At 37.8% G+C, this 12,459-nt stretch overlaps 1 protein-coding gene across 3 annotated transcripts in view; it reads right to left on the bottom strand.

The window, feature by feature from the left end:
• Positions 1-1,046: 1,046 nt before the first annotated feature.
• pnpla7a (patatin-like phospholipase domain containing 7a) overlaps positions 1,047-12,459 on the bottom strand; it is a 63,491-nt gene continuing 52,078 nt past the window's right edge. Inside the window, exons 34-37 of one of the 3 annotated variants that reach the window (XM_088320208.1) lie at positions 11,622-11,706; positions 8,882-8,997; positions 6,745-6,822; positions 1,047-6,657 (exon numbers count right to left, since the gene is read on the bottom strand). In XM_088320208.1, the coding sequence (XP_088176334.1) occupies positions 6,643-6,657; positions 6,745-6,822; positions 8,882-8,997; positions 11,622-11,706 (294 nt within the window). In that variant the 3' untranslated portion in view covers positions 1,047-6,642. Of the gene's footprint in view, positions 6,658-6,678; positions 6,823-8,881; positions 8,998-11,621; positions 11,707-12,459 lie in introns of those variants that run through there. The other 2 variants (XM_088320207.1, XM_088320209.1) reach the window with 2 other exon arrangements.

Here is a 12,459-nt window from a genome sequence, read left to right as displayed (position 1 = left end):
ACGTCACAATAGTGTTTTGTTAGTAGAGCCGATCACGAAACAAAAAACATAAATACTCATCGAGGACCGATTAAAGGCATACCGGTAAAAATGGTGTGCTTGAACAAGGGCACGAGCGGTCCTGTTTTTGTTTTTTCTGTCACCTTTTTTTTCTTTCAGTCAGCTGGCTCGCTTCCACACGTAGCCGTAGCGTAAAATCAATCAGCCTTTCTAACCTTCGCAGGAGCCAAAACGCAACTGTATTATGGGCTGCCTTGTTTCTGTTTTGTTTTTGGGAAACGCCCCAAATAAAACAAAGTACCGCTAGCAGCGACCACTTGGCTCCGATTGTGTAAATTGTAAATAAGGTCATTGGCATGTTTGGCTATTCGAAAAGCTGTGCAGTATACACAATTCTGAAAGGTTTGTGCTATTTCCTCCGTGGAATTTTGTAATAAAATAGGTTCGTATGATTTGTATTCATCACAAAGCTCGTAAAAATGTCCTCTTTTTAAATCACGTAAACCTGATTGGATAGCTTACAACAGGGATATCAAAGTCATTTTAGCTCAGGGGCCACATGGTAGGAAAAAAATCTCATGGTGGCAGGACTGGTAGATAAAAAGCAGAAAAAAAAGAAGTGGAGTGAGTGGGGAGAGTAAGAAAGAAGAAAGATGGAGAGAAAGAAAGAGGGAGACAGAGAAATAGAGGGAAAGATAGAAAAGCGAGAGATATAGTGAAAAAGAGAAAGAAAAAAGTTAGGGAGGGGCGAAAAGAGAAAGAGGGAGAAGAGAAAAAGACAGAGAGAAAAAAGTGGAGGGAAAGGAAGAGAGTAAAAGAAAGACAAAAAAAGAAAAAAGAAACAAAGAGAGAAAGAAAGATAGACTAAAAGAAAGAGAAAGACAAATAGGGAGAAAAAATGAGGAGAAAGGGAAAAGAGGGAGAGAAAAAAAGAGGAGAGAATAAGAGAAGAGAAGAAAGAGAAAGCAAAAGAGAGCTCGAGAAAGGAAATAGAGAGAGAAAGAAAGGGTGAGAAAAATAAAGGGAAGCAAAAAGAGTAAGAAAAGAGAGAGAAAAAAAAAAGAGAGAAAAAAAATTTGAGAAAAAGAGTGAGACATACAGAGAGGATCAAAATTAAATCCAGCTAGAGTTGCATTGTAACTGGAGACATGAACTGGACCTATTTAAAACTGCAGCTTCTCTCAGCGTTAGGCCTTGGCAGACCAGATCCGGCCCACGGGCTGTATGTTTGAGATGGCTAGCTTAAACTTTGCATCCACCGTACCTAGCATAAGCACCAGACAAACATACGGCCCGTGGGGCACATACGGCCCATCCAGCTTTCTAATCAGGCCTACTGAGCAAAAAGTCTTTTAAAAGTGTCGTTTTCGGTGCTATTCTTGTCCCCGGTGTCAATTTCCTTGATAAAAACATTGTGTACTGCATCGGTGTACATTGTCTTTTCTCTATAATTGTTAAACTGTGTATTTTCTGGATTTTATGATCAGGTATTTAAAAAAAAAAAAATCAACTATTTTACGCATATTATCACATATAGTGCTTAAAAAGGGACATACATATTAGTTTTTGAGTCTTTCAAAAACAATTTAATGAAATGGTCTATTATTTAACAATTATAAAATGAAATATAGCAGGTGCATTATTCATGGATTCATATTGGAAAAAAAAAATATATATATATATATATGTATAAGGTAATGTTCTTTCCTGCATTGACAAGGTATCAGCACGAGACTCTATATTAGCATACACAAAATATAAAATCAAATAAATCTATTTTTTGTTTCCTCCAGGCCACTCTGCCATTTTCTTTTTCAACTCAATGCAGCCCTTCACTCAAAAAGTTTGCCCACCCCAGTTCTAAAAGGGTGAAGATCACTCAATTATACTTTAAAATGTGCTTCTTTTTCGTAATATATATTGCTCGATTCCTCTTAAGTTAAGGCAGACCTTTTGCATTTAATGTTTAGAGTAGTTTCATGTATTTTTCCCCTTGCTTGAGCCTGTGAGAACTTACTTGTCCCTTAAAGGGACAGTGTATATTATTTAGTACAAAAACGCTTTCATTTTGTACACATAAATATTGATTTTAATAGTAGGCAAAAATACCTTAATTATCACACAAATTTTTAACATGGATTGAACCAATTTGTATTTTTTACGTGGATTCCCTACCTTTGGTTGCCGCTATGTTTGTCTGGCAACTTGCTGCTACGCTGTGCTCTGTGGCACAGTGCCGTCTAGTGGTTAAATGTTACCCACTGGGGCTTTAAGAAAATAAATTATATTCCAATTGCAAAAGAAATATACGATTTGATCTTTTCCTCATGTAGAAACATAACTAAATAATAATTAGATGAGTAATGTAATTAGCTGCTATATTCAATTATGCATTTAATTTGCAAGGATTAGCACATCATAAACTACAATAAAAGGTAATAAATATGAAAGAGTCTGACTACATTTGAAAAAAAAAACAAAGAACACTGTCTTAACAGTCACAGGCTACAAACCAAAATCAACATTTGCATTGATGTGCATCTCTGGAATGATTAGATATAAGAGGCCATTTGAGAAGTAAACCATACTCTCGCACATGCACAACTACACTCTCATACACACAATCATAAACTATGCACAAACACTTAAAAATACTCTCGCACACATACTACTATACTCTCATGCACACAGTTCGAGACTCTCGTAAACACACTACTATCCTGTCACACACATACTTCTATACTCTCATGAACATACTACTATACTCTTTCACATGTACTTCACCCTTTACATGTACTACACTCCTTCACATTTACACACACAAGCACACTTATCATCTCTTTATGCAATCCTAAACTCTCTTACACATACTACTATACTCTTTCAGTATACTATACTCTCTCGCTCACACGCACGTACCATTATACTCTAATGACAAAATACTATACTCTCATACAGACACTACTATACTCTTTCACACATACTACTATACTCTCATGCAAACATTTCTATACTCTCATAAACACACTACAGTACAATGGTGTCACACACATACTTCTATACTCCCATAAACACACTTCTACACTCTCATAAACACACCACTATACCCTTTCACATATATCACACTCTTTCACATATACTACACACACACGCACCCTTATACTCTCTTTACGCAATACTAAACATACTGCTATACTCTTTCACGTATACTATACTCTATCACTCACAGGCACCATTATACCCTAATGACACAATACTAGACTCTCTCACAAATACAACTATACTCTCATACAACACTACAATACTCTCTCACACATATTACTATACACTCATACACTACTATTCTCCAACACAGAATACTATACTCTCATACACACAATCATACCTATGCACAAACACTTATTATACTCACACATACTACTATACTCTCTTGCACACATTTCTATACTCTCATGAACACACTATTATACTCTTTCACATATACTACACTCTTAGATGTACTACACACACACACGCACACTTATACGCTCTTTACGCAATACTAAACTCTCTTACACATACTACTATACTCTTTCAGTATGCTATACTCTCTCGCTCACACCATTATACTCTAATGACACAATAGTATACTCTCATACAGACACTACTATACTGTTTCATACATACTATTAGACTCTCATGCTCACATTTCTATACTCTCATTAACACATCACTATACTCTTTCACATATACCAAACTCTTTCACATATACTACACACAAACGCACACTTATACTTTCTTTACGCAATACTAAACTCTCTTACACATACTTCTATACTCATTCACGTATACTATACTCTATCACTCACACGCACGCACCATTATACCCTAATGACACAATACTAGACTCTCTCACAAATACAACTATACTCTCATACAACACTACAATACTCTCTCACACATATTACTATACACTCATACACTACTATTCTCCAACACAGAATACTATACTCTCATACACACAATCATACCTATGCACAAACACTTATCATACTCACACATACTACTATACTCTCTTGCACACATTTCTATACTCTCATGAACACACTATTATACTCTTTCACATATACTACTAAAAACTACTAAAAACATATACTACACTCTTTTACATGTACTACACACACACACGCACACTTAAACGCTCTTTACGCAATACTAAACTCTCTCACACGTACGACTACACGCTTTCATGTATACTATACTCACACACACACACACACACACCCACACACACACACACACACACACACACACACACACACACACACACACACACACACACACACACACACACACACACACACACACACACACACACACACACACACACACACACACACACACACACACACGCAGCATTATACTCTCATGACACAAAATTAGACTCTCACAAATACTACTATACTCTCATACAGACACTACTATACTCTCTCACACATATTACTATACACTCATACACTACTATTCTCCAACACAGAATACTATACTCTCATACACACAATCATACCTATGCACAAACACTTATCATACTCACACATACTACTATACTCTCTTGCACACATTTCTATACTCTCATGAACACACTATTATACTCTTTCACATATACTACTAAAAACTACTAAAAACATATACTACACTCTTTTACATGTACTACACACACACACGCACACTTAAACGCTCTTTACGCAATACTAAACTCTCTCACACGTACGACTACACGCTTTCATGTATACTATACTCTCACACACACACACACACACACACACACACACACACACACACACACACACACACACACACACACACACACACACACACACACACACACACACACACACACACACACACACACACACACACACACACACACACACACACACACACACGCAGCATTATACTCTCATGACACAAAATTAGACTCTCACAAATACTACTATACTCTCATACAGACACTACTATACTCTAACACAGACTACTATACTCTCGTACACACACGTATATAATCTCATACATGGGCGATTATATAATGTGCAGTAATAATGTGTTTAGAAATAAATTGGCAGTGTTTGTATGAGCGTATTATAGTATGTTTGAGAGTATAGTAGTGTGTATAATAATGTTTGTGCATGGGTATGACGGTGTCTGTATGAGATTGTAGTCGTGCACATGCAAGAGTGGGATGTTAAATGTGAGAGGAAGTATGATTTACTTCTCAAACGGCCACTCATAGTTACCCAGTCGCCTTTGCATAAAGGCCGAGATTCTGTATCCCATCGTCACCGTATATACTGTTGAAAAAAATCTCACAAAAAAAGTCAAGTACATTCATTGTTTTTTCCGGGAACAATGTCTAAACAGCAAGGAAGAAAAATGTCAGAATCGAATACCCCGTTGCCCCTCTAGGGGGCGCCCTGTAGGGAAGGAACAGGGTGCTGGGTTCTGAGAAAAAAGGCATTTCGCATTGCCTTATAATACCACTTTGTTAAGAGGCAACAACAAGGCACCTTTCCTTGGATGGATCATGAATTAAAGTAGGTCGTTACAACTATACCATGGCTGTTCCTATTTTTTAGTTTTCTGTTCAGCTCACAAAAAACATTTTAAAACAAAAACAAAATTGGCATAAAGATGTTTTCTTTTTAAAATAATGAATCCATGATTATTCAGGGCATGGGTCACCTTTCTGAAGCCAGGTTACTTTTCGTTAGTTATAAGCGCAAAGGGCTACCAATTTGACACGTTTCCAAAATAAATTATGTTATTACTATGTTATTATTACTAGGTTGTAAAAGGTTCAAATGGGCTCGATCGATCATTAAAACATCTGCCTTGTAAGTGATTTATTTGATAAATTACAGGCAATGGTTCATGCAGTTATAGACACTGAGCGTCTGAGTCTATTTAACCTTAGATCCAATGATTAACTCATCCACTGCGAGCTGAGTTAACTATGAATTGTGGGAAATGGAGGATTGACGTCTAAGACAAGTCACTGGATCTTTTATGTCTGTGATCATTATTCATCGTTAACTACATAAGGAAGTTGGTTACAAACTAACTAGTTCATTGGGCAAGTAAGCTAACTGGTTCATTGTGGTATTTAACTCATTCACTGCAGGCTCAGTTAACTCATCACTATCTTGGTTAAGTAGAAAATAGAGGATTTACGTCTAAACCTGTCAATGGCAATTTGAAATTGCTAATTGACGTAGGAAATCATTGTTAGTGAATAAGTTAACATGGTAGTGAGATAGTAAATACATAGTAATAACATGATAATGTTATTTTACTACGGCAGGTTTAACGCAGAGCCCTTTGCGCTAATTAGTAACAAAAAACAGCTTTTTTTTCTTGAAAGATGTTAGAAAACCCTGATCTAGAACATTTTTTTTCAAACGTATGAAATCATCATCGTAAGACATAGGTTTTTCAGATTTTTTTGTGTCTTTTCAGCACCTCCTTAATACTCCCCCATTATATAAATGAACCTGGTGCCGCGCTTGCAATTCCTACCCGACCGATGGCATCCATTTAAAGCCGGACTATCTCAATATGAGAAAAGATGATGGCCGGTAATGCGCGGGTCTTCATGCTGAACCAAGGTCATCTGTAAAAGTCCTGCGGTAGAGACAGGATCGTAATTGAGACTGCTCTAATGTTCCTTCCGTATTGCACTCATCACTTGGCCGAGCGCTTGCAAAGTACTTCCTGGTTGGATGAAATGTTGAGGGAGTCTTCATGGCCGGGGAGGGAGTCCACGCTTCGGGGACTTTGTTCGTCATCCTGGAGATTGCAAAAAAGCTTTGTCACACCAAAATCAAAAGATGGTGCACATAATAATTGGCATTTAACACTTTCGTACCAAAATAAGCTCACCTTGCTCATTGCACAATCATGTACATTTGCACGACTAAGAACTTTTTGTTTACAAAGGTACCATTTGCACTTCATGATTTTCTGTCTATTTATGTGCCATACTGTCTACTTGTGTGTCTTGGTGTAGTGCAGGCATGTCCAAAGTGCTGCCCGGGGGCCAGTAATGGCCCGTTATCAAATATTAAATGGCCTACGGCAGTGTCTGAAATCCATGACATGGGAAAACCAGGGCAGACAACTCTAAAAAGTTGCCTGCCCAGCCATAAAGTTGCCTGCCCCATTTTTCACAACTTGAAACACAATAAGATGACAAATCACCCAAAAAAAAACATTGTTGCAAAGTATTAAGGCTTGATAATAAGAATATAAAACTAAACAACACTTTAAAATTAAGTTTATTATAAATCTACTTATAACATTCATTGAATATATATGACATCGCTCTTTTCTATCTGCCATCAGTATGTACCTGTATTAACTCATCTTCATTCATGCAATGTTTGAGTTGCGTCGTCTGTTATTTGAATTCCTCTTTCCACGATGCTTTTAATGTACGTTTACGTTTTGTAACGTCATAAATTTTGTTAGCTTCTTTTGAATATTTCTTCTGGAGCTAAGGTTTTGGCTTGATTCCTAACCACTTATCCATTTTTCTTGTGTTCTCTGTGCGTTTACTTTGGAAAATGATATGCAAATGCACAACCTTATAACGCTCTGGAAAGTCCAGAAGCACGAAGTTATTCAATGCAGGCTTTTGATCGGCTGCCAAGTATGCAAATTGCCAAACGATTTGAAATTCCGAAATTTCCAAACCGAACAAAGATTGCAAAATCGGAATAAAGCAAACGTTTAGTTTGGAAAAAAAAAAAGAAAAAAAAAGAAAGATTTTTTTCTTTTCTTGAAAAAGTTGTCGGCCACTCGGGCGAACACGTTTTGTAAGTTGTACGCCCGACATAAAAGATGCACGCCCCGGGCAGACGTTATTTCAGACACTGCCTACAGCCTCTGTCATAAAATGAATATGTGTCTCACCAATAAAAGATAAATTTGTACCAAAAAAAAAAAAGAAAAAAGAAAGAAAAATCACCATTTAACCAGATGATGGCAGTAGCCACCTTGCCCTTGCCTGTGAGAATTTTCACTATTTCACACCTCAAACGTTACGGTTGAACGGAATGAGAATCAAACCCTGGTTGTAGAGGTAGAGAGTACTGAATTCTAACCACTGGCCCACCAGTTACATAGATGAAATATGAAAAGGCGATAGATTTGATCTCATTATTACACTTTTTTTTAGACACGGTACCAGAGACAATTGTTAATTTTGTTGTGTGCTTCACATGTTACAATGACATTCCATTTTATTCTGTTCTAAGCATTGTAACATATTCTTTGACATAGTAACATGTGAAATTGTTTCACTTTGTTTAGTTAAAACCACAAAATTATGAAAGCCACAAGTGATACAATGTACAGTATTATTTCGGGACAGTCTACCTCTGAATGGCTCAGAATAAAGGTTTTGGAGGAGTAAACTCAAAGTCCGGATTAAAGGGGCAGTGAGTGGGCCAAAATTCCTCCTCAGCGTTGAGAAAGACTCATTATTAATTATCGTAAACGTTTGATTTGTGTTATCGCTGCCAATTATGCTCAGGGGGCAATTAGTTTTTACATAGAGTCAAAAAGGAATTAACATTTCAAAACTGCATTTTGTATTTCTTTGGGTTGTCTCTGTGTAATATTAAAATTGGTTTGATGCTCTGAAATCTTTGTGAGTGATAGATATGCAAAAAATACAGAAAACAGGAATGGTTGATTTGTTTAACATAAAACAAATGGTCTGTCAAATATGCTAATGCAATGCACGTGCAGGACGATTTTTGTCAAATGTGCCCGGGATTACTAAACCCGTGACCGATGATGTGCTTGAAAGAGATCACCCGCCCGTGCAACTGGATTCCCGCACCGTGTCTGCAGTCTCTTCCCCTTCAGTGTGCTCTCCATAGTGACCGTAAAGCTCCAGGTCAGACAGAGCGCTCTCCACTGCCTCCTCGTCATAGTCAGTGTGGTAGTCTGACTCCTCTGACGGGGAGGGAGGTGAGGGAAGGAGAGAAAAAAAAACAAAAGGAAAAATAGATAACATTTTGGGGGTTTCTGGGAGGTTAATGTGCAAGCGATGAGGTTAGAAGAAAAGAGGAAAGAATTTGTGAGTGGATGAAGATGCCCACCGTTACATTGCTTGGAAAAGCAGTGGAATCTCTATAATCCAAAATCCTGGAGGTTTTGAGCATTTTTAGAAAAAGAGTGGCTGCTCTAACCTTCATGTTGTGCTTGATTTAATGACCAATTTTGTACTTTTTTAATACAGCCTGGTGGTGAAAAAGTACTAAATTAATGTAAATAAAATAGTATTGATTCAAGCAATACCCAAATAAACATGTGCTATCTCATAAACATTATATTAGGTTTAGTAATGTGTAATTATTTGACACACTGCGTTTGGCTGCCTACTACGGAAGCCCGAATGACCAATAAGCAAAGGTAACTTGTTCGGTGGTTCTAGATTAGATACTTTATTCATCCCCGTAGGGAGATTCACACTTCCAGCAGTATCCATGTGTTGAAAAATAAAATAATAAAAATAAAGATAGAGAACACAGCATCATCTCCAAACAGAAGAGCAGCTTCAGCGACAGACTGCTGTCACAGTCTTGTTCCACGGACAGACTGAGGAGATAATTTTTTCCTCATGTCATGAGGCTCTTTAACTCCACCCGGGGGAGTTAAAGCCCACATTAAACCCCACCCTCACATTTGCATATTACCCTTTTTTATTACAGTGTGTATTTTCCGTAGCAAAATACTAAATACTCGTTATATTGGGTATTTTTGTATTCTCCATCTTTATTTTATTATTTTATTTTCAACACAATTATACTGCTGGAAGTGTGAATTTCCCTACGGGGATGAATAAAGTATCTACCTATCTATCTAACAGACACTTATCATCCACAGCTGAGCCTTTTAAAATATGGTCAAAGAACCCCATCATTAAGATCTTTCATTTTTTTCCCATGGTTTATATTCTCTAGTCACTCATGTTATCCACTTGGCAGCAGGTTATGGCTCGCTTCTAGATTCTATTGTTATTATCCGCACCACTTTTTTCCTACCACAGCTGGTAAAGCAAGCGAACCACACAAAGGTCTGTGATACAGGTATCTGCTGCTTGTCATGTTTGAATTTTCTACACAGTTTCCTTCTCTAGGCACTTAAGGTAGCCACAGTTGGTCATGAAAGCGAACGTTGCCAAGTTCTGTAACTCAGGGTCCAGATAACTGACAAATTCTGCTTCGCTTTATCAGTCTTCTGGCCTTTTCTGTAGCTTCTCCCGCTCAGCACTAATGTTAGCTTCTTACACAAGCTCTGACCATCCATCCATCCATCCGTTTTCTACGCCGCTTATTCTCAGTAGGGTCGCGTGGGTGCTGGTGCCCATCACAGCCATCTTCGGGCAGTGGACACCCAGAACTGGTTTCCAGCCAGTCGCAGGGCCAACTCTGAACAAATTAATCTCTTAGCTCTTTTCAGTCACTCTGGGTGTATCCAGCTTGCTACATATTTTGTTTTGCTCGTGAGTATTAACACTAGAATTCCTGTCCTGCGCTAGCTGAAATTCATCCTTGCTTATGCAAGAAAAGATGGAATAGGCTACTACTGAATTTTTCCCAGTAGTATCCTTTGGGCTTCCATAGTGCGTCTTTTTTGAATGCACATGCTCCAGCTTCATTAAAAGCTACAATGACTTTTAATGGTAAATTATTAAACACTGTCACTTTAACAAGCGTGGTTCGTTGAACAAATTTCACTCCTATGTTAGGTTCTGGTGTGCACAAACAAGCGCTAGGAGGTGCTGCAGCTCCACAAATCACTTAAAGGTTCCCTTTTTCCTATCTCAACTAAACGATGTATTAAACTGGGATTCCATTGAACTATAGTGATTCCACTTTTTTTTAAAAGGCTGGTTGTAAAAAGCAATAAGGGAATGAAATTAGTTTGTTAATCTCATGCGTAAATGGCACTTCTGAATATTTTTTACAATTTTTTCTTCTATGCATGGGAGGTATGATGACAATCTCCATTATTATTATTTTTTAATTAACGTTTTGATATTGGAATTATTAAAATTCTAAATTCCATCATTTAACTGTTGGCATACAATGATGGCATTAACTACTGACATACCTAGTATGTGATAGTGGCCGTACTGACGTAATGTGAGGCAACTATTGTATGAGATATCATTTTGGTATCAAGGATTTTTTTCGTTCATGTTTCCTACAAATGCATTCATTATTTGTTGGTAAGGCCATTATCGCATGAGAATTGTGTAAACAGTAAAGCCACTACCAGACGAAAGATATTTTAATTCATTATTCGCTACTTAGCGGTTGTAATCACATTCTCATTATCAATACTAAATAATATGTAAAAATAGGAGCCTTATTAAGCGCAGCTATTGGTTTAAAAATGGTTCCAAAAACCAATCATCGGAAGTATTGACATTTTTTGCATGAGGTTAACAATATGGAAAAAGGAGGATGTAAAATTGTTTATGCATGTACTGTACATAGGTGCACTATATTCGAGATGGCACATGCTTTTTTATATTTCAAGCAAAGGACAACTTCAGGTTGTGGTTTTACCGTCCACCAGGGCAGGTTTGACAGGCTCAATGCGGGACACGATTTCAGCCAGGTCGGTGAAGGAAGCGTTGGGGCAAGTCAAAACCTGATACGACAGAGAGAACAACAAGAGTGTCGTTAAGGAATTAAAAGGCATGGAACTCCACCCAAGCTGAATAACACTTGCCAGGGTTCGTGAAATGGTGCCCCTACGACCCTAGTGGTTAAGGGATCCAACCAACCACGTAACAAATATATCCTTGCACTAATACATATTCCATAGTGCCCTGTTTTAGTGTAGCTTGCACCTGTTCTCTTGGGCGTGACCTGTAGGGGGTGATTACGCTTTATAGGACAATGCCATACAAACTAATTTCAGCTGCCGTAAATCACGGGGAAGAGAAAAATTGGCATTTTTAAGCAGACTTATGTAGAAACAGAGCAAGAATTGCAAGCATTTATGAGCACTTTGCCAAAAATGTTAGCATTTTTCAAACCATGATGACGCAACATCAAATTCAAGCATTTTTAATCATTTCAAGCACTGTACGAACACTGACGGAAGGAACATTCCCTTCAGCCAGTCAGACAACTGACTAGTGTTTTGGGTGCCGTCTGATAGCAGGTCAGATAACAAAACTGCGAAATAAAAAAAACCCAGCGAGCTCTAAGCTGGAGCAACGCGAGGCCTCCTTCTGGCACTAAAACAGAGCGCAGCATAAAAGCTGATTACAGTTAGTCTCGGAATGATGGAAAAAAGCCAATTATTGATGGGGCGCTTCATCAAAATGTCAAGTGTGCCAGAATTCTGTATTAAAAAGGAAAAAAAGTGTAAAGGATAGCGACGTAAAACAGAAGG

Source organism: Urocampus carinirostris, chromosome 16, assembly GCF_059441175.1.
Source record: "Urocampus carinirostris isolate Australia breed hairy pipefish chromosome 16, RoL_Ucar_1.0, whole genome shotgun sequence".
NCBI classification, from domain to species: Eukaryota; Metazoa; Chordata; class Actinopteri; order Syngnathiformes; family Syngnathidae; genus Urocampus; species Urocampus carinirostris.
Note: the sequence above shows the minus strand (reverse complement) of the source record. Positions and strands in the feature narration are given on the sequence as shown.